The sequence below is a fragment of the Capra hircus genome, chromosome 3 (assembly GCF_001704415.2).
Source record: "Capra hircus breed San Clemente chromosome 3, ASM170441v1, whole genome shotgun sequence".
In the NCBI taxonomy this organism is placed as follows: domain Eukaryota; kingdom Metazoa; phylum Chordata; class Mammalia; order Artiodactyla; family Bovidae; genus Capra; species Capra hircus.
In genome coordinates this window covers 21,177,822-21,196,547 of record NC_030810.1, presented here as the reverse complement: position 1 = coordinate 21,196,547, position 18,726 = coordinate 21,177,822, and the positions used below count along the sequence as shown (strand labels likewise).

At 55.3% G+C, this 18,726-nt stretch overlaps 2 protein-coding genes across 5 annotated transcripts in view; both read left to right on the top strand.

The window, feature by feature from the left end:
- Positions 1 to 1,412, top strand: part of MKNK1 (MAP kinase interacting serine/threonine kinase 1) — a 45,349-nt gene extending 43,937 nt beyond the window's left edge. For all 4 annotated transcript variants that reach the window (XM_018043789.1, XM_018043783.1, XM_013962884.2 and 1 more), the window contains one exon: positions 80 to 1,412. In XM_018043789.1, the coding sequence (XP_017899278.1) occupies positions 80 to 85 (6 nt within the window). In that variant the 3' untranslated portion in view covers positions 86 to 1,412. The remainder of the gene's footprint in view (positions 1 to 79) is intronic.
- KNCN (kinocilin) lies at positions 7,516 to 11,583 on the top strand. The gene is made up of 3 exons (XM_005678503.1): positions 7,516 to 7,666; positions 9,460 to 9,534; positions 11,504 to 11,583. The coding sequence occupies exons 1-3, from the start codon at positions 7,516 to 7,518 to the stop codon at positions 11,581 to 11,583; spliced, it is 306 nt and encodes a 101-aa protein (XP_005678560.1).

Below are 18,726 nucleotides of genomic sequence, written 5' to 3'. Positions count from 1 at the left end.
GAACTGCAGCAACTGGGGCGGGTGACCCCACTGAACCCTGCCTCCCTCTCTTCCGTGCAACCCTTCCCCATCCCTGCAGGAATAGCAGCACAATGGACCTGACGCTCTTCGCAGCCGAGGCCATCGCCCTTAACCGCCAGCTGTCTCAGCACGAGGAGAACGAGCAGAACAAGCTGGCCCAGGAGTCTGAGGCGCTTTCTGAGGGCCTCTGCTCTGTGAAGCTCTCCCCTCCCTCCAAGTCTCGCCTGGCCCGACGGAGGGCGCTGGCCCAGGCAGGTCGCAGCGGAGACGCGCCGCCCAGCCCAACACCCACAATGCCAGCGCCCTGACCCACTCTGGATCCCAGGCCTGTCCAGGCCCTGCCACCCTGGAAACCTGTGAGAGGCCTGCTGTGCAGCTCCATCCAGGCCTTTTCCTTCACGAAGGCTCTCATCCTCCTGTCCCCAGAGTCCTCAAGGAAAAAGCTTTTTCCAAAGGTGGGGGGGAGGGTCGTCTTTGAAAAGGAAAGCAATCACTTGTCACTTTGCATAATGGCCTGCGGCAGGGACGTCTCTTTACTGGGCTCCTGCCCACCTGCTCACGTGCCCCTGGATGGAGGATCCAGCCCACTCTCACCGCCAGGCAGCTGTAGGGCTGGGGCTGCGGCCTTCAGGGAGCCAGCCTTGAGAAGCGCCCATTGACAGAGGCTCTTCCCTCTCGCCACACTGTCACCCCCTCTGGCGGTCCTTCCACCTTCCTGTGTCCTCCAGACGTCCTCCCCCGTGGCTAAGCGAAGCCATCCCCTCAATTCAGGAAGCCAGATCAGCCTTCCAGTCGATGGCGCAGAGAAGCACATAATCTTTCTTTGCCGTGACCGAGATGTGTCCCTCATTTATCATCCTCTTCCTTGTTTGGGATTGCTGCTAAAGTCAGTATTATTTTGTTTTTAAAGATGCATTTTTTGTTTGTTTGTTTTTAACCACACTCTTCCAGCAGAGATGAGACTTTTAACTCCCCCTATGAGCCCATGGACTTTCCAGAGCTCTTAGGGCTCACACTTCTCTCCTGAATGTCCATGCATCTGGAAGATGTTAATCAGCTATTTCTGTTACTCTTAACTGGTTTTAAGCTGTTCAGATAATGAGTGACTTAGAGACCAGTGTGTCTGCTGCTTCCTCCCTCGGGCCTGTTGCAGAAGGCAGTGCAGGTCTGGGGCAGTGAAGGAGCGCTGTGCCTGATGTGGTGCGAGTCTGGAGGCTGCCCGGTCCCCCGGGTTGGAGCCATGTGGTGTCCGCTGCTGGTGAGCACAGGGGCATATCCAGCATCAGATAGCTGAGCCGCTTAGTCACCCGAGAAAATCGACTTGCATATGTCAGATGTTTATACGGTGCAAGGACACATTGCACTTATTTTAATAAAACTGTTTTCAATTCTGGTGTCTTCCTGGTGGTCCTTTTCTTCCCCTGCAGTCCTGAAGAGGAGAGGAGACAGGCCTTCCGGAGAGGGGCTGAGTCTAGCCGAGGGGGTGGGGTGCCTCTTGTCAAGACATCTAAATACAGCACTTCATTGAATCCATGACACAAGGTGAAGGAGAGATCATTGCTCCTCTTTTTCAGGTGAGGAAATGAAATTCACCTACCATCTGTCAATCTCTTACTCTGTGCCAGGACCCAGGGAGAAGTAGGAAGCAGCCTCTGCCTTTTAGGATCTCCCATCAGGTGGAAGAGGCTGTGTCAGCAGCCTTCACACAGGCTAACCTCAAAGAGCTCTTCGACGGGTGCACCCTGTCCCCAGCCCAGCCCACCCACCCAAGCAGAGCAGAGTCCCCTCTGTCTAAAGCAGCACTGAGCCTTCCTCGAGGCTCCAGTGTGTGCCCAGGACTGTTTGTCCTCCCAGAGTTGGCAACAAAGAAAAAGCATCTCCATCCACATGTTTGTCGAGCAGAGGGCTTCCATGCCCGTTGCCCTAGTAATCCTCAGAACCAGACTCAGAGGGCTGTTTGGGAAGGGCCTTTAGAAATTCCCAAGGAGGAACTTGTCTGGCGGTCCAGTGGTTGAGAATCTGCCTTGCAATGCAGGGGATGTGAATTTGATCCCTAGTCAGGGAACTAGGATCCCACATGCTGAAGAGCAGCCAAGCCTACCTGCCCCAACTATGGAGCCCAGGTGCTCCTGACCGTGGGCCACAGCCAGCGAGTCCATGTGCCACAAGAGGCCTGCATGATGCAACGAAAAACTGACCCAGCCAAAGAAATAATTTTAAAAAATTTTTTTTAACATTTAAAGGTACAAATTTTCAAAAAAAAATTCCCAAGGAGGTGGCAGAGGGAGGTCCGAGTGTCAGGGCAGTCGACTGGGCTCTGCTGCTAGCTCTTCTCCCTGGGAGAGCGGAAAGCCGAGATGGGATGCCCGGCTCTTAGCTGTGGGGCGAGTCATGGACCAGGCTGCCAGCTGTTCTGCACTGTGAACCCTCTGTGGTGACGAGGACGTGCTTTCCGATGATGGTCATTTCTTTGCAGGAACCTGTGCCATCCTCGCATCCCTTCATCTACCCAATGTGGGATTGGCTGGATAAACAGGCCTACAGACTCTGAGCCTTTTTACCCTGTCTCCCTGTTCCTGGGGACTGGGAACCAGGGTGTGAGTCTTGTCTCTAGACTCCAACCCCACTCTGGTCAATCCTCCAGGTTGGCCCAGCAGGGTGTCACTTATGGGAGCTTCCTGGACCAAGTATTCCCCCTTCCTACCCACTGGGTGCACCTGGAAAGGTCTCTCTTGCCCATGGCTCTGCTCTCCCAACCACTGTGCCTGCTTCAGTCTTGCTGGCATTATCATGCACTTACTGCTATTTCATGGCGCTCAGCATGAAAAACCAAGCAGAGCAAGGAAAAAAAAGAAAACCAGCTTGCCCACAGCTGTGGAGCTAGGAAGGTAGAAGTGGAATTTTCCCCACAGACCTGATGCCCAGAGCTGTGCTACCTGAGTTCAGATCCCTGCTGTTTCACTTACTGGCCTTGGGCAAGTTACTTAATTCTCCAAGGGTCTCAGTTTCTTAAACCAGAAACTGAGGAAGCTAATGCTTATCTCATGGTGCTGTTGTGAAGTTACAAATTAATAAATGTATTTAGAGCAATTCCAGGCACACATAGTACATGCTCAGTAAATATTAGCTGTGATTGCTGTTGTTTAGTCGCTAAGTTGTGTTCAGCTCTTTTGTAACCTCATGGACTGTAGCCCACCAGGCTCCTCTCTCCATGGATTTCCCAGGCAGGAATACTGGAGTGGGTTGCCATTTCCCTTCAGGGGATTTTCCCAATGCAGGGATTGAACCCACGCCTCCTGCATTGGCAGGCAGATTCTTTACCTCTGAGCCACCAGGGAAGCCTGTTAGCTGTGATAGCTGTAGTTATTACTGTCTCCTGGGCCAGAATTACTCAACTGGACCCCAGTGATGAAGATGAGAAAAGCTTCTTGTGTGGGTGGAGATGGGTCTGGGCTTTCCACATGGGGCTGACCTCTGGCCCTTTGTGGGATTCTCCTGCTGACACTCTGCTCTGTCCCTCTGAGCCAGGGTCCCTGTCCCCGAAAGGCAGCTGTTATGCCAGGGGAAGAGCCAGGTTGGGGGCCAGGGGCCCTGGGTTCTAGTCCTTCCTTTGTCACTTCACTGGTGACCTTGGGAAGTCTGTCCTTTCTGGGGACCAGGCCCTGTGCCTGGCTGTGCTGGGGCAAGGCAGACATGCTAAGTGAGGCTCTGGAAGCTGGCACTGTGGCAGTCAGTGTTCCAGCTCTATGCTCACGTGCTGGCTGCCCTTAGGAGAAGGTGGGAATGCCCCAGACTCAGGCTGGCAGTCCTCACCCCCAGCCCGTCCTGATTCTCAAGGACACTGAGCACTCCTGTCTGAGCTCCATGGGGGATCAGGGACAATGCTGGAGTCTTTCTCCCTCTGAGGGTCCACCTGCCTAGGCTCTGAGGGGCCCTCCTCCCTCCTGGCTGACTGCCCCTCGCCAGATCCAGCTCAGTGATCAGCAGTGCCTTGGTCCCATGCCAGCTGCTCCAGCTGCTGAGGTCTGAGGGGAGAAGTGAGAAGCAAGGTCCCCCCCCCCCCAACGGCTGGCACTTGTTGCCATGGTAGCAGTTGCCTTGGAAGCCGCTTCCCCGACTTCAGCTTCTGAACAGTCCGGGAAAGCTGCCCATCCCCCAGGGGATCAGTGAATTAATCACACTCCTTTCCAGGTTCCTTAGCCCTCAAGGAAAATAAACAGAACTCAACCAAACTGACGTCTTTTCACCCACCCTTCCTCCCCGCCCCATGCCACTCTTGGACTTCATGCTTCTGGGAAGGAAAGAGCACAGACAGGCCCCCTCCAACCCTAGCCCCCTCATGAGAAAAGGAGATTTTCTGACAGAATTCAGTGGTAACCCAAGGCCCAGCAGCACTCTGGATCCAGGGGCCTGGAGGATCCAGGCTTCAGGAGGCGGGGGTGGTTCTGAGCTTGGGGGTGAGGAAATGTGGGGTGGTCAGGCTCTAGAGCCTTGGGCTTCCATCTCATTTACCTGTGATAGCAAGTGCATCACAACTTGCAAGCACACATTTGCTTTTTCAGAGCTGGTACGGCCAAAATTGCTGCAGGAAAAAGTTAGCAAGTCTCCCATCTCTCCATCTGTAATCAGTCCTGGAGAAGGGAATGGCAAACCATTTCAGCATTCTTGCCTTGAGAACATTGTGAGTAAATAAGAGAGGTCACAAATTTCCAGTGGCCTTTAGTGACGCTCCTGTCACGAGGGAACCATCCAGGACTTGGCCTGATTCTTCTGAACACAATGTCTCCCTCTGATGGTGGGGTTTTCAATTCATCCCACCTCAGAGAAGACAGTTTAGAAATGTGCTCGCCCCCTTCCCAACTGAGCGGGGAAGCTGGATGCCAGAATCCATCGTGGACTCGGGCTGTCCGTCCACCTCCCCGTGTCTCAGCGGCCCCACCTGTTCTGGAGAGGAGCTGGGAGGTTCCGTGATCTTGTCGCTAAGGATGGCTCTGTGTGTCTCTCCTCCACAGTCTCTGCTCTGCCCCTCTGCCCGGAGGGATTTACATTGTCAAAGAAAATCTCTAATTTAGAACTTGTCTCCAGTTTTTGTAGATCAGAGTGTTCTGGAATCAGAAAATCGCAATGCACAGGCTCCCCCGATCCCCCTGCCATCCTCGTCCCCATTCACCAGATGAGCAAGGCGAGGCCCACAGTGCAAGGTTCCCACCTCAGAGACGTGGAACCAGAGCTCTGTCTTGCTGATGGCGTGCACACATCACCCTCAGCCTGACAACGGGAGACGAGCGGGACAGGCCTCGCCCAGCCAGTTATGAAAACCCTTAATGGGGGCCCAGGGCGTTGTATGAGGTGCTCAGATTCCCAAAGCTTGATGTCTCAGGAACACATATTCATGGACAATTATCTTGATGGCTGTCTCTAAAACTAGTCAGTGGGAGATCAATGACGTGTGACAGAGACAGGGCTGTCATTTGATGCCTAATTAGAAGAGTAATCAGACCTCATCCCGGCGAGAGGCACGGGGGATGCTGGCAGCTGCAGCTGTGGCTGGAGACGCCCACCCCCAGGGGCCTCCCCAAATGAGGGCCAGGGACATGGCTCAGGGGCCCCTCGGTGTCCTGTGGTCAACCTTCCTTTCTCCACACCTTTGAGTTCACACCTGCCCTGCCGAGGTCTCACTCCAGGTTCCTGGCGGGGCCTTCTCTCAGCTGAAGCTCAGTCAGATGACCTTGGTCTTCCCAGGCTTCTATCCCCACCAGGAAATCCTCCAGTTAAAGACAGAGCTCCCATGGTGCCCGCGATCAATCCGAGATGGTTGTGCAGCTCTGAGACCTCCCTGAGCAATGTCCTTGTGTCCCGAAGCCCACGCAGGGTGCCCTCTAGCCATTTGGTGGTGCTCAGTCCCTGAACCTGCCCTCAAGGGGCTCACAGTCTACAGAAGAGACAGAGAATAGGGATAGGCGGCCAGCACCTCAACATGGTGCCGTGACCACCCAGCTGCCGTCAGGAATGGCTCCTCAGAGCTGGGGCTGCCCAAGCAGGGTCCTGCAGGATGAGGGCTCTCCAGGCGGCCGGAGCCATGCATACACTCAGCAGAAGGGCCACAGAGGAGAAGGCTGACAGGGGCTGTGGAGGCAGGAGGAGGCCAGAGACCTTGGGTGTGGTCAGCTGGTAGACATGGAGGGGAGAGACAGGCGATCGAAAGAGAGGCCACTGGGGCTGGTGATGGGCCCCCGGGAGCTGTGGTGATCCATAAAGGGCCAGAGAATGCAGCTAATGCTGAGGGCTGGCCCAGGGTACGGGACAGGGCTGGGCCGGGCTGGGGTGGGTTACCGCTGCCCGATCTTCACTTGGTAGATCCTGCAAGTAGGTCAGACAGTCTGGACAGAGCTCAGCCTGGAGGTCAGGAGGCGCCAGCCTCGTGCCAATCTCCAGATCCCAGCTGCTGATAACCAGGCCCCTGCCAACCCCTCCTCCCAACCCTGGCCCCTAGCCTGCGTGTGTCCTCCCACCCTGCCCCCACCACTGCTCCTTCCTGTTAGCCTCCCCACCAAGGACCCCAAGGGGAGCTGGAGGGGCTCCCCTTCTCAGCCCTCTGCAACTAAAAGGGAACCTACTTGAGGAGAAGAGACCGTCCTCACCCTGCCTGGGGCCCAGAGAGGGCCAAGGTGGGGGTAAAGAGTGGACATGGAAGGACCCTCCCCCCTCCTCCTCCTGGCCCTGTCGCAGTTCCTGTCTGTCTCTTGAGCCTCATCCAGGTCTCCTTCCAGGTCCCCGTCTCCAAGTCCCCAAGCAGGGGCCTTGGGTTCACCTCCAGCCAAAGGAGCAGCAGGGTGGGTCCTGAGCATGCGGCCAGGAGACCTTCATATGGCTGCCGAGCCCCATATGAAGCCAGCGGCTCATCCGGCCCCTTCCAGGACCCACAGTGGAACCTGGGCTGACTGCCCTCAGGAGCCTGTGGGCAGCAACTCACATTGCAACCTCATGAATAACTCAGCACCTCCTGCTGCCTACGTCTCTGAGGAAGCCTGGTCCTCTAGACCCCCTCCCCCTTGCAACCATTGCTTTAAACTTTAATAGGCTGAAGCTCAGTGGCAGCCGAGCAGGCTCCAGGGACCTGGGGCAGGATGTCCTGGGCAGGGGAACTCAGACTGCCCCGGGACACAGGCCCAGCTCTCCAGAGCTCTGGCAGCTAAGGCCAGATGTGGTCAGGCAGGCATCCTGGGAGTGGCTTCCAGCTTCAGGGGCATATAGGGAAGGAAGAGTAAGCTGGAGTGACCTGAGAGAGATCCTCGCTCAAGGTGGGGCCCCAGAGACTGTGGTGGGATAGGGTTGCATATAAACCCAAAGGTTAGCAGCCCAGAATCTTACTGCCCAGAGACTCTCTTCCTGAAGGTGAAGCTCTAGCAAGGAGACATCCAAGAGGACCAAGACCTCCAGAGCTGTTTCAGGGACAGGCTCCACTGGTAGAGGCAGTGCCCTGGGTAGGCCTGCATGGACATCCCCATCAGCAGCAGAGACTTCCGCTGCCTGCAGCTGGCCTGCGTGGCCCTTGGCCTGGTGGCCGGCAGCATCATCATCGGCGTCTCCATCTCCAAAGCTGCAGCTGCTGTGGGCGGGATCTTTATTGGCGCTGCTGGTCTGGGTGAGAAGGTGCTGGGCTCAGAGAGGGAGCTGGGGTGGGGGGTGGGGAGAGGGGACCACGGCCAGGTGAACAAGAAATGGAGGGAAGAGGTGGGTCATCAGGAATCGGTTGGGGAGGATAGAAGTTGGAGGTGTGAGCAAGGCAGCCATCAGGGGTACAGGGAGGGAGAGGGAGGCTGGGGTGAGATTCCCATAGCACACTGCAGGGGTGAGGAAGCAGGAGCTGGTGAACCCTGCTCTCCGGCCACTCCCGCTCCGGCTCCCCAGTCCCAAGCCCTGGGCTCTTGACTTAGCGTTAGGACTCATAAGCTTGAGCTGGTGGGGGCTGGGTAGAAAAGGACAGAGTTCTCTGTGGGACCCACCTGGAGCCCCGACAGGATCCAGCTCAGACAAACGGTTTCCTTTTCTTTCCTGGAATGCTGCCATAGCAGATCTGTCTATCCAGGCATTTGTCTGTCTGTCCAGACCAGGCCCACTGATATCCCCACAGTGGTGCCAGGTACATCCCGCATCCCCTCCACCATCCTGGGCATGGGCAGAACCAGAAGCACCAGGTCAGTGGGCTCTGGTATCTGCACCTGTGAACTCAGGCCAGGGGCCAAACCCTTGGGAGTGACGGAGCAGGACCCATTCTTCCACTACCCCCTCCCCAGCTCACTGAGGGGCCTCCAGTCCTGCCCTTGGGAGCCCTAGGTGAGGGTGGGGAGTCAGAGCTGGGGGTGCCAATGGGCCCATTTCCAGCTGCGGAGGAAGGAAGAAACCAACCTGCCATCGCCTGGGCAGGGTGGAGCCAGGAGCCTGGGCCTTCACAGCCAGTAACCCCTTCCCCGAAATGCACTGCTCCGCACCCCCTCCTGGGGCTGGGTGTTGGGGAATGCCCGCCACCAGCACACACACTCACAGGCTACATTCACACACCCATAGTCCCAACCCTGCCCACTCATGCTGCTCCCACACACACCCATAGCCCAGCCCCAGACTCACAGCCCCAGCTTCATACAGCTCGCCCTAAACAGGCTCCCTCCTCACCATGGAACCCCTCCATGTCTCTCTTCTTAGGGCTCCTCATCTTGGCCTACCCTTTCCTGAAGTCTCGTTTCAACCTGGACCACATCCTGCCCACAATAGGTGAGTCCTCTCCCCCATCCCCACTGCTGCCAAGAACTGCCTGGACCCTCTGTGTGTAAGTCTGCAGCCCCCTGTGCAGTGCAGCCAAGCCCACATGTGTGACTGTACTGGCTGCATGTGTTAGAGATGTGTGTGTGTGTGCATGTGTGTGTTGCGTAGGCATTGCTGTGACTGCACACAGACTTCAGCCTTCCACTAAGTCCCTGAACCAGCTCAGAGCACCTAGAACCCCCACTTCCCCTGATCAGTTTTTCTTCTTCCCCAAAGCCTCCAAGATCTCCAGATAACCCTACTTCATCCCTGAGCTTCCATAAAGATCCTCTAGCTCCCCTGAGACCTCAGGACCCTGGACAGCTCCTCACCTCATCTCAGCTCCCCACATAGGTGCTCCCATCTCCATCGGCCCTATACATTCATCCCCAGTTCTCCCCAGGACCCCCACCTCCTTAAATATCTGCTGTCTTCTCCTTCAAGGGCCCATTTCTTCCACCTTTGTTCCCCTCCCCAAATCTGCGCAGATCATGTGGGAGACGTAAAGGAAGTAGAGGAGCACAGACAGCAGCCAGGATGGGGAGTAGAGAGCCGGAAGGACTTCCCTTCCCATAGCTGGACTTGATCTGAGAATGGCTCAGTAACCACAGGGCTTGTGGTGCTCTCATCCTACAGGGAGCCTGAGAATCCACCCCCAGCCAGGGGCAGACCATGGGGAGGGAAGAGCCAGTGCCAATGGAAATAAAGAGGGTAAGTTCCAGAAATTCCGGAGTCTATCTTCCATCTTCCCCTCTGGGTACACAGCCCAGAGAAGCCACCTTGACGGAAGTGCGAAGAGGGCTTCCCCAGTCACAGGAAGCCAGAAGTGTTGCATAGCTCTTCCACGAGCTTAGTCAAAACGCGTCTTGCTCCCAGCAGAGCTCAGGCCCTCTGGTCCCCAAGGTTTCTCTGTCAGGCCCAGTATAGCACCACACTGCCCTCCCTCCCCCAGCCCAATGCCCAGTTATTTTCTCACTCTCCTCTCCCATAGTGGAATCCCACTCTCAGAGCTGGTACCTGAAACTGGGCATTTCCTTCCTCCTCCATCCCGCCACACTGGAAAATTCCAGGGCAAGAGTTTCTCAAAGGTGCCCCTGCCCCCAGTGTCTGCCGCCCATGGTGGGATGCTGAGCACTCAGCAAAAGGTTCCATCCCAGACACTGTTCCAGGCACTCTCCATACGTTGATTTGTTTCATTCTCAGAACAGCCATATGAGGCAGGTACTATAATTAGCCCCACTTTATATAACGGGGCAACTGAGGCCCAAATTGCCAACATCTGTTGGATCATTGAAAAAGCAAGAAAGTTCCACAAAAACATCTACTTCTGCTTTACTGACTATGCCAAAGACTATGACTGTGTGGATCACAACAAACTGTGGAAAACTCTTAACGAGATGGGAATACCAGACCACCTTACCTTGCCTCCTGAGATATCTGTATGCAGGTCAAGAAGCAACAGTTAGAACTGGACATGGAACAACAGACTGGTTCCAAATTGTGAAAGGAGTACATCAAGGCTGTATATTGTCACTCTGCTTATTTAACTTATATGCAGAATACCTCATGCAAAATGCCTGGCTGGATGAAGCAGCAAACTGGAATCAAGATTGCCGGGAGAAATATCAATAACCTCAGATATGCAGATGATACCACCCTTATGGCAGAAAGCAAAGAAGAGCTAAAGAGCCTCCTGATAAAAGTGAAAGAGGAGAGTGAAAAAGTTGGCTTAAAGCTCAACATTCAAAAAACTAAGATCATGGCACCCGGTCCCATCACTTCATGGCAAATAGACTGCAAAACAATGGAAACAGTGAGAGACTTTATTTTTGGGGGCTCCAAAATCACTGCAGATGGTGACTGCAGCCATGAAATTAAAAGACACTTACTCCTTGGAAGAAAAGTTATGACCAACCTAGCCAGCATATTAAAAAGCCAGAGACATTACTTTGCTGACAAAGGTTCATCTAGTCAAAGCTGTTTTTTCCAGTGGTCATGTATGGATGTGAGAGTTGGACTATAAAGAAAGCTGAGTGCCGAAGAATTGATACTTTTGAACTGTGGTATTGGAGAAAACTCTTGATAATCCCTTGGACTGCAAGAAGATCTAACCAGTCCATTCTAAAGGAAATCAGTCCTGAATATTCATTGGAAAGACTGATGTCGAAGCTGAAACTCCAATCCTTTGGCCACCTGATGCAAAGAACTGACTCATTGGAAAGACCCTGATGCTGGGAAAGATTGAAGGCGGGAGGAGAAGGGGACAACAGAGGATAAGATGGCTGGATGGCATCACTGACTCGATGGCCATGAGTTTGAGCAAGCTCCAGGAGTTGGTGATGGACAGGGAAGCCTGGCGTGCTGCAGTCCATGGGGTCGCAAAGAGTCTGACATGACTGAGCAACTGAACTGAACTGACTGAGACCCAGGGAGGTTATGAGACTCAACTGGGAAGTGATGGGGCCAGAAACCAGGCGTCAGCCCCCAGTCCTGCCTCTAACTCCCACACCATGTTGCTGTCCTGTTGAAGGGCCACTCTGGCCATCCATGTCTCTTTAAACCAGGCTGCCCTTCAAGACTCCCTCCCTCCCCATTTTATCCCCTCTGACCCCAGGTCCCCCTGGGAGGCTCTGACCCAGGATCTGTCCACTCAGCCACCCTGTCCTGGTTTCTCCCACAGGAGCCCGTAGCAGCCTGTCCACCGTGAGCAGAACCCTGGAGAAGCTGAAGCCTGGGGGCCGGGGGACTGGGGAGGGCTGAGGCAGGGGCTGAGGGGTTGCCCCCTGCCCTGCACTCTCTTCCCCCTGCTCCCCCAGTCTCAGAGACTGGATCCGAACCTGAGAAGAACCAGCTCCTGGAGACGCCAGACCTGCATCCGCAAAAGCCATTGGAAATGGATTCCTGTGATGGGCGGGGCTGGGACCAAGGTGTCTCTAGTTTCAGAAGGCTCTTGACCTGGATCTTCTCTCTGAACGGCAGCTCAGCTTTCTTCCCTTTCTGATCTACTGACTGGCTTCTCTGGAATGTGGGGCCCAGTGATGCCCCAGTCCCTTGCTCCAGCCTGGCCAGGGAAGTGAGCTACAAGCCCTCAGGAACCACAGCCGGGTTCTGAGCGCTCAGTCCCAAAGGCCTGGCCCTGGGCCTCAAGAATTCACTGGCTGGATGGAGGGGCCGGACCAGACTTTTCTGAATATCAGAAGCTCTGAACCACTCCTCAGGGACAGGCCCCGAGCAGCCGTGAACCAGACAAGGGGCAGAGCCTGGAAAAACGAAATGGCCACTGCCTTGACAGGGGCCCAGGAGGCAAGGCCTGGAGGCTTCAGGAGGAGGCAGCTCCTGAGCTGACCCCTGTGCTGAGACTCCTGGGGTCTGACTCCACTGTTTAAGGCTTTTCAAGATCTGACTGCAGATAAGACCTCCAAGCCTTCCTCTCCTCCCCACCCTCTCACTGCTCCTGAGCAACCTAAATGCATCCAAGCTGCCAAGCCCTGGCACTGCCAGGCCCTGGCCTGTGTTCTGGATGCCCCCTACTCATGCCTCTTTGCCTATCAAATCTCCACCTCTGAAGGCCCCCTTCCAAGTGTCCCTCGACCACAGTGCCCTCCACGTCCTCTTCCACCAGCCTCTGTCTCCCTCTCTCGATATGCTTCAGGCAGGTTGAAATCTCCTTTTTCACAAAACAATTACTAATTTTGTGTAAACCTACTGCCTATTGCCCTTCTCCAGTTAGCATAAGCATAGACAGTAAATGCTCAATAAATGTTGCTGCTGCTACTGCTGCTAAGTCACTTCAGTCGTGTCCGACTCTGTGCGACCCCATAGACGGCAGCCCACCAGGCTCCGCCGTCCCTGGGATTCTCCAGGCAAGAACACTGGAGTGATTGCCATTTCCTTCTCCAATGCAGGAAAGTGAGAAGTGAAAGTAAAGTTGCTCAATCATGTCTGACTCCTAGCCCCATTGACTGCAGCCTACCAGGCTCCTCCGCCCATGGGAGTTTCCAGGCAAGAGTACTGGAATGGGTTGCCATTGCCTTCTCTGTAAATGTTAAATGGCTTCAGTTTGATGGAGAAACAATTCCCTAGGCTATCCCTGGAAAGCCACTTCAGGCTCCATGTATTCATAGGGTTTGGGGCCAGGCAGACCTGACCAGTGTGCGACTGTGCAGAAAACACTGCTCCTCCCTCCTCACTGCTCCTCCCTCCTCACTGCTCCTCCCTCCTCACTGCTCCTCACATGCCTGTGCCCTCAAGGTGACCTCTGTGCAGACTTCTGCTCCATGTGGCTCCTGTCCTGGTTGGTGAGCAGAAGACAAGCTATGAGGAGTCTCATTCTCCGAGGATCACTGCAGATGACACCTCCTCTTGGAAGCCTCCCCTGATTCTCTGTGCTCCATCACAGCCCACAGCACTCTGAGTGGCCTCTATTTCCCCACTTCATGAAAGTAGGGAGCTGACAGCCAACACATGGAAAGTTCCCCGTGGATGTTGGAAAATCACACCAAAAGTAGGAAAGACCATCCAATTGTACAGATGGAAAAGTTGAGGCTCTGCAGGAAAAGGAATCGAGTCCCACAGTGAGAGACTGTGGAGCCAGGCCTCGCATTCAGGCTCCTTCTCTCTACCTGCCCAAAGCGCTACCCTTTGCTACTACTCTCTGCACAGGCCCCAGGGATCAATGCTCTGACCACAGTGGGATAGAGCTCCATGGATAGAATCAGTTGCCCAAATGCTGGTGGGCTAGGGAGTGTTTGGTTCCTCCAGCCCAAGGGAAGTCAACAGTCCCCTCCTTCCATTTCCCCCCTTTTCATGTCCCTCCTGCCTGCTCCCTGCCCCTTCTCCTTCCCCTCAACATCATCATCATGAACAATAAATCAGGTCTGGTTTCCTTGATCAATAAGGAAAACCTCCCTCTGGTCCATCTTTAGTCTTCACCAGCAGCGCCCCAAAGAGATGTGCAGGGGTGGATAGGGTAGAAGTGGGGAAGGGGGACCTGAGCCATGGGGATTGTGGTCCCCACCTTGCCCACCATCAACCCTTCCCAGCTATATATCCCCTACGCTGGCCTATGGTATCCCAGATGCCTGCCAGAGCAGTGCCGGGGATCAGAGTGCAATAAATTAAGAAATGAACACATGAAAAGGCAGAGCTACGTCCTTTGAGGAAGTACTGTGTGGGGGCTCAAAGGACCCTTGAAGTCTGGGAATTCTCCAGGCCTGGGCTTGTTTCTTCTCTCTCCCTGCCAGGGGCTTCCTGAGTCCTCCCTTCCCTCCAGTCCAGGTGAGTGTCTGCATACCTCCTTCCCAGCTACATCTCTACCCACTCCCCACCCCTGACCTCCCCCACCTCCTCAGCCTGGTCACTGGGAGAGGCCATGCGAGTCACTGCCTTCTCCCCATGCATGCTTCGGAAGGAGGTGAGGTTGGGCCTAGCAGGCAGGGATGGTGTGCTGGGCAGTGTGAGGGGAAAGTGCCCCCTCCCCTCTGAGCAGATCCAGAACCCTCCATTCAGCATGGGAGTGAGGGGACAGAGACAGGTCTTTGGACCCAGCTCTTTCAGCAGTCTATTCAATAAATGAAATTAGTTCTGTCCAGTAGCCTCACTCTGACCTCAGCTGTGGCTGTGCTGGCCAGTCTCGGACTGAGTGCTGAGAATATAACAAAAGGTGGGGGGTGCTGGGTCCAGGGAGCCCCCTGGAAGTCACATCCCCACTGGGTCAACCCGGAGGACTGGAGTCTGTGCCTGTGATAAGACTCACATCCTGGTTCTGCACACCTCCTCACTGGGTGAGGGGCAGAGGGGGTGAACCAGAGACTGAGCCTGGGGCCACAGTTTCTTCATCCTCATATGGAAGGGGAGTGGTCCCTCCCAGACCACTATCAGGAGGAAGGTTGTGTGGCAGGTGATTCACAACAGGGCGGATTTATGAATGGATAAGTGAATGAATGAAGAGGGGGGTGGAGATGCTCCTCTAGCTGAACTCCCCAGATCCTGGAAAATCAGCACCTCAGACTCCCACAGTCCTTTCCAACACAGTCCAGCCGGGAGGCGTTGGTGCCCAGCATTCCCTCCTCCCACTCCCTCCTCCACCCTCTAGGAAACCCTTACAAATCCCACTAGGAGCTGTATAAGGGGCTCATGACCACACCTCTTTCTATGGTGCAGGATTGGTGGAGGGTGATTGGAGAAAGGGTGCTGAAAATAAGACTCATGTCTGGAAAAATCTTCCTGCTCCCACAGTTCCACCCTCCTCCCCCGCCCAGGGTGGGGAATCTCCCGCAGACTGAAGACAGAGTCAGTGCGACCTACACCCCTCACTCCGGAGTGAACGGCAAGGTATCCATCCCGAACTCAGACTCCAGAAGTCCGGACTGGGGAGCGTGTGGGCGGCTGGGAGTTCACTGCCAGGCGCTTGAAAAGCGTGAAACCTAGAAACCGGGAAGGGAGAAGGGCGGCGCAGAGCTGGAGCCAGAGAGGAGAGGAGACTTGGTGCGAATGACGATCCGTGGGGGCTCAAAGGGAGCAGAGGAGCCGCCACGTCGCTGAGAGGGGCGCTCAGAACCTGCGCAGCCCGCAGCCTGCCACTGGCCCCTCCCAGTCCCTGGGGGCTGCTTCCTGGCGCCCTCCTTCCCCCGCCCACCCGCTAAGCCCGGGATTTGCAAGCAGTCAACCAGGTGAGTGAGGGGGACCAGCGGCCACTGCCCTACCCAGCCCCATCAAGTGGGCGCCCTGTGGCTGCCCTGCTCTCTAAGGATCCTTCCTCCCTTGAGGGGCCCCAGGCAGAACCAACCAAGAGGTGTTCACTGAACTGGCTCAGTCAAGTGCGAGCTACAGGTGTTGGGGGAGGCTGGAGAGAAGGCAAGAGGAGGGCAGGAGAGGGGAGATGAGGAGGGTAGCTTTAGAACTAGAGGGGGTATTCCATCCAGTCCTAAACCCCAGAGGAATTGAGTAGCAGCAGACAAGAGGGCAAGGACCTGTGCCTTGAGCGCAGTCCTCTGAAAAGAGATGAGAACCTCAGAGAGGGGAGACAGGAGAAGGGGACGCACAGCATGGAGTGGCTGCCTTGGGCCCCTCTGCTCTACCCTAACCCCTCCTACTCTTTACTCAGTAAGAATCTGCCCTAGAGTCCACCTCCAGTCCCCACCCCACTGCCCACCGCACCCTCTCAAGAAAGTAAGGAGGGAATCAGGGAGAAGTGGGCACAGAGCAACCTCCAAAGGCAGGTGACAGTGGTCCCTCTGACCTTAACCATGTGTTTAACCAACATTCCCTGGGCACCTGGGGAGACCAGGGGGATGTGGCAGTGAAGAAGGAGGATATAACTCTGATCCTCAAGGTAGACCAGTGGGGGAATGTGGACCTGGACACAGGAGCTCCCCATCACCGAGGCAAAGGAAGGCTTCCTGGAGGAAGTGACGTCCCAGATGCGCTCTGAACTGGAGTCAGCCAGGTAAAGCAACAGAAGCAGCGTGGTCACCCGACCACAGCTGGTGAGTTCAGCTCCACTCCAGCAAAATCAAGAGGGTGGCCTAGAGGGAGCCACGGCTGGGAAAGCCCAGGAGGGGTTCCCTCGGGAGTCGGAGGGGGCAGAGAGCTGCATGGGGTAGCAGTGAGACTAGAGAGGAAGAGATGGGCTCTAGAGACCCCTGGAGGGAAGCACCCGCAGGGCTGGTGTTGGACAAGAGGGGACTGTGTGGAGGACAATCCAGGGAGGAGGAGCAAAGATGAAGCTGGGTCTCTGGCTGTCAGTCTAGGCTTTGTGGGAGAGGATGAAGTTTAAGAGGCCTGTTTCCAAGAGGAGGAGAATGTTTCCAGGGAGGAGGGTTCAGCGGGTCCAGAGCTGTGGAGAGGTCACGAACAATCTTCACTGGATTCAGCAACGAGGAGGCAGCTGGTGGCCTTGGAGCCAGCAGTCAAGGGTGGTGGCACAGAAGCCATATGGGAGTGGATTGATCTTTGAGAAGGAGGTAAAGTGGGGGTGTAGCCAGTGCTCTCAAGAAGGGGGGGCGAGGTTAAATGGAGGCAGATGTGGGGGAGATGGGGGCTTTGTTAGGTTTCAAGAGGGAGAGGCTTGAGTGCCTCCAAGAGGAGATGCAGGCGTGGCGAGGGGGTGATGGACACTGACGAGGAAGGGGATGTCACCCCTGGGAGCCTTGAGGGCTGCCAGAGTCAAACCAAAGGCAGGGATGCACAAAGGCCCTGCTGCCTAGGAGCTGATTTTCTTTTCACCTACGAAGCTTCGCAGTTTGGGCACAAATGTGGAGGAGGCAGAAAGCTGGACCCATGCAGAGTTGAGGCATCTCTGGCAGCTTTGACAGAAGGACAAAGGACCAAGTTGCAAGACACGGTAAACTGCAAGAGGGTAAGTGAAGTGAGGCAGTGTGGGTTCTCGGGTGGATGCAGAGAGAAGCAGAGACAAGAAGCTCATGGAGAAGCAGAGCTCCAGGATGGCCTCAGATCAGAGCACAGTTACAGCTGGAGGCTGTGCAGTCATGGTGAGGAGCAGAGGTATAGAAAACACACAGCCTAAGATTTCTTTGATGTAATTTTATTCATTATTTCTGGCTGTGCTGGGTCGGCCTTGCTGTGCAGGCTTTCTCTAGGTGCAATGTGCAGGCTTCTCCTTGCTGCAGCCTCTCTTGTGGAGCCCAGTAGTTTTGGTGTGGGCTCTGGAGCTCAATAGCTGGCGCATGGGCTTGGCTGCTCTGGGGCATGTGGGATCTTCCTGGATCAGGGCTCAAACCTGTTTCTCCTGCAGTGGCAAGCAGATTCTTTACCACTGAGCCACCAGAGAAGCCCCACACAGCCTAGGTTTGAGTCCCAGCACTGCCACTTATTATCATCATGTCTGTGACCTTGGGCAAGTGACTCAACCCCTCTGAGCTTCTTTGTCCCCATCCAAAGCTGAAGATGGCAATAGCATCTATCTATAGGGTTGTCATAGGAGAAGGAAATGGCAACCCACTCCAGTGTTCTTGCCGGGAGAATCCCAGGGACAGGGGAGCCTGGTGGGCTGCCGTCTATGGGGTCGCACAGAGTCGGACATGACTGAAGTGACTTAGCATAAGGTTGTCACAGGGCTTAAATGAGTTAATGATGTAAAAGGCTTGGCATGCTGCAGTCCAGGGGGCTGCAAAGAGCTGGACATGACTGGGCAACTGTACAGCAACAACAATATAAAGACTTAAACCAGTGTTTGGCACGTAGCAGCGCTGTACGGGTGTTTCTATAGTGGTAGCAACACAGCTTAGTCAAGAGTGGGATGGCTGGGTTTCTGAGAGGTGAAAGGGTTTCAGGGAGATGACAAGGGTGATGAGGGGAAGGGTGGCTGGGGCGGAAGGGAGGAATTGGGAATTGCAGAGGAGGAGCCAAGGCACTAGGGGAGTGCAGGGTGAGGCAGTTGTGCAAAGGATGCCAAAGCCCCTCAGGGATGTGCACTGGAGGAGCAAGCGTACATCCCAAAGCCTTGGAAGGAGGTGGGCAGGAAGGGCAGTCCTCTGCAGACAGTCTGCCGTCCATCTCCGTGTTCCGGGCAGACAGGTCTCCAGAGGTGCCTCTGCTGGGCAGCAGCTTCCTCTCACCAGATAGGCAGGCAAAGGAGAGTGGCTGGCTGGCTGGCTATGTGCTGGCCTGTGCTTCAGCTCTCAGTGTGTAATGCACCTGTGTGTGTGTTTCTGGGTATATCCAGCCACTGAGTGTACACATATGATGCATGTGTGTATATGTGTGCACAAGCACTCAGGGATGAGGATCAAGGGCCGCAGGTGTCTGACACAGGAGCTGGGAAGCCACACCTCCAGACTTCATTCTCTCCATTCTCCAGAGAATCAGTGTGAGCCTCTGTGTTTGTGTGTGTGTGTGTGTGTGTGTGTGTGTGTCCATGCACACATGAGTCTATTGCCTGGA

Excerpts from the sequence above, each read along its gene's own strand:
- KNCN (XM_005678503.1), top strand. The coding sequence starts at position 7,516 with ATGGACATCCCCATCAGCAGCAGAGACTTCCGCTGCCTGCAGCTGGCC. Across the intron at positions 7,667-9,459 it reads TATTGGCGCTGCTGGTCTGG|GGAGCCTGAGAATCCACCCC; the intron begins GTGAGAAGGTGC and ends CTCATCCTACAG. Across the intron at positions 9,535-11,503 it reads TGCCAATGGAAATAAAGAGG|GAGCCCGTAGCAGCCTGTCC; the intron begins GTAAGTTCCAGA and ends TTTCTCCCACAG.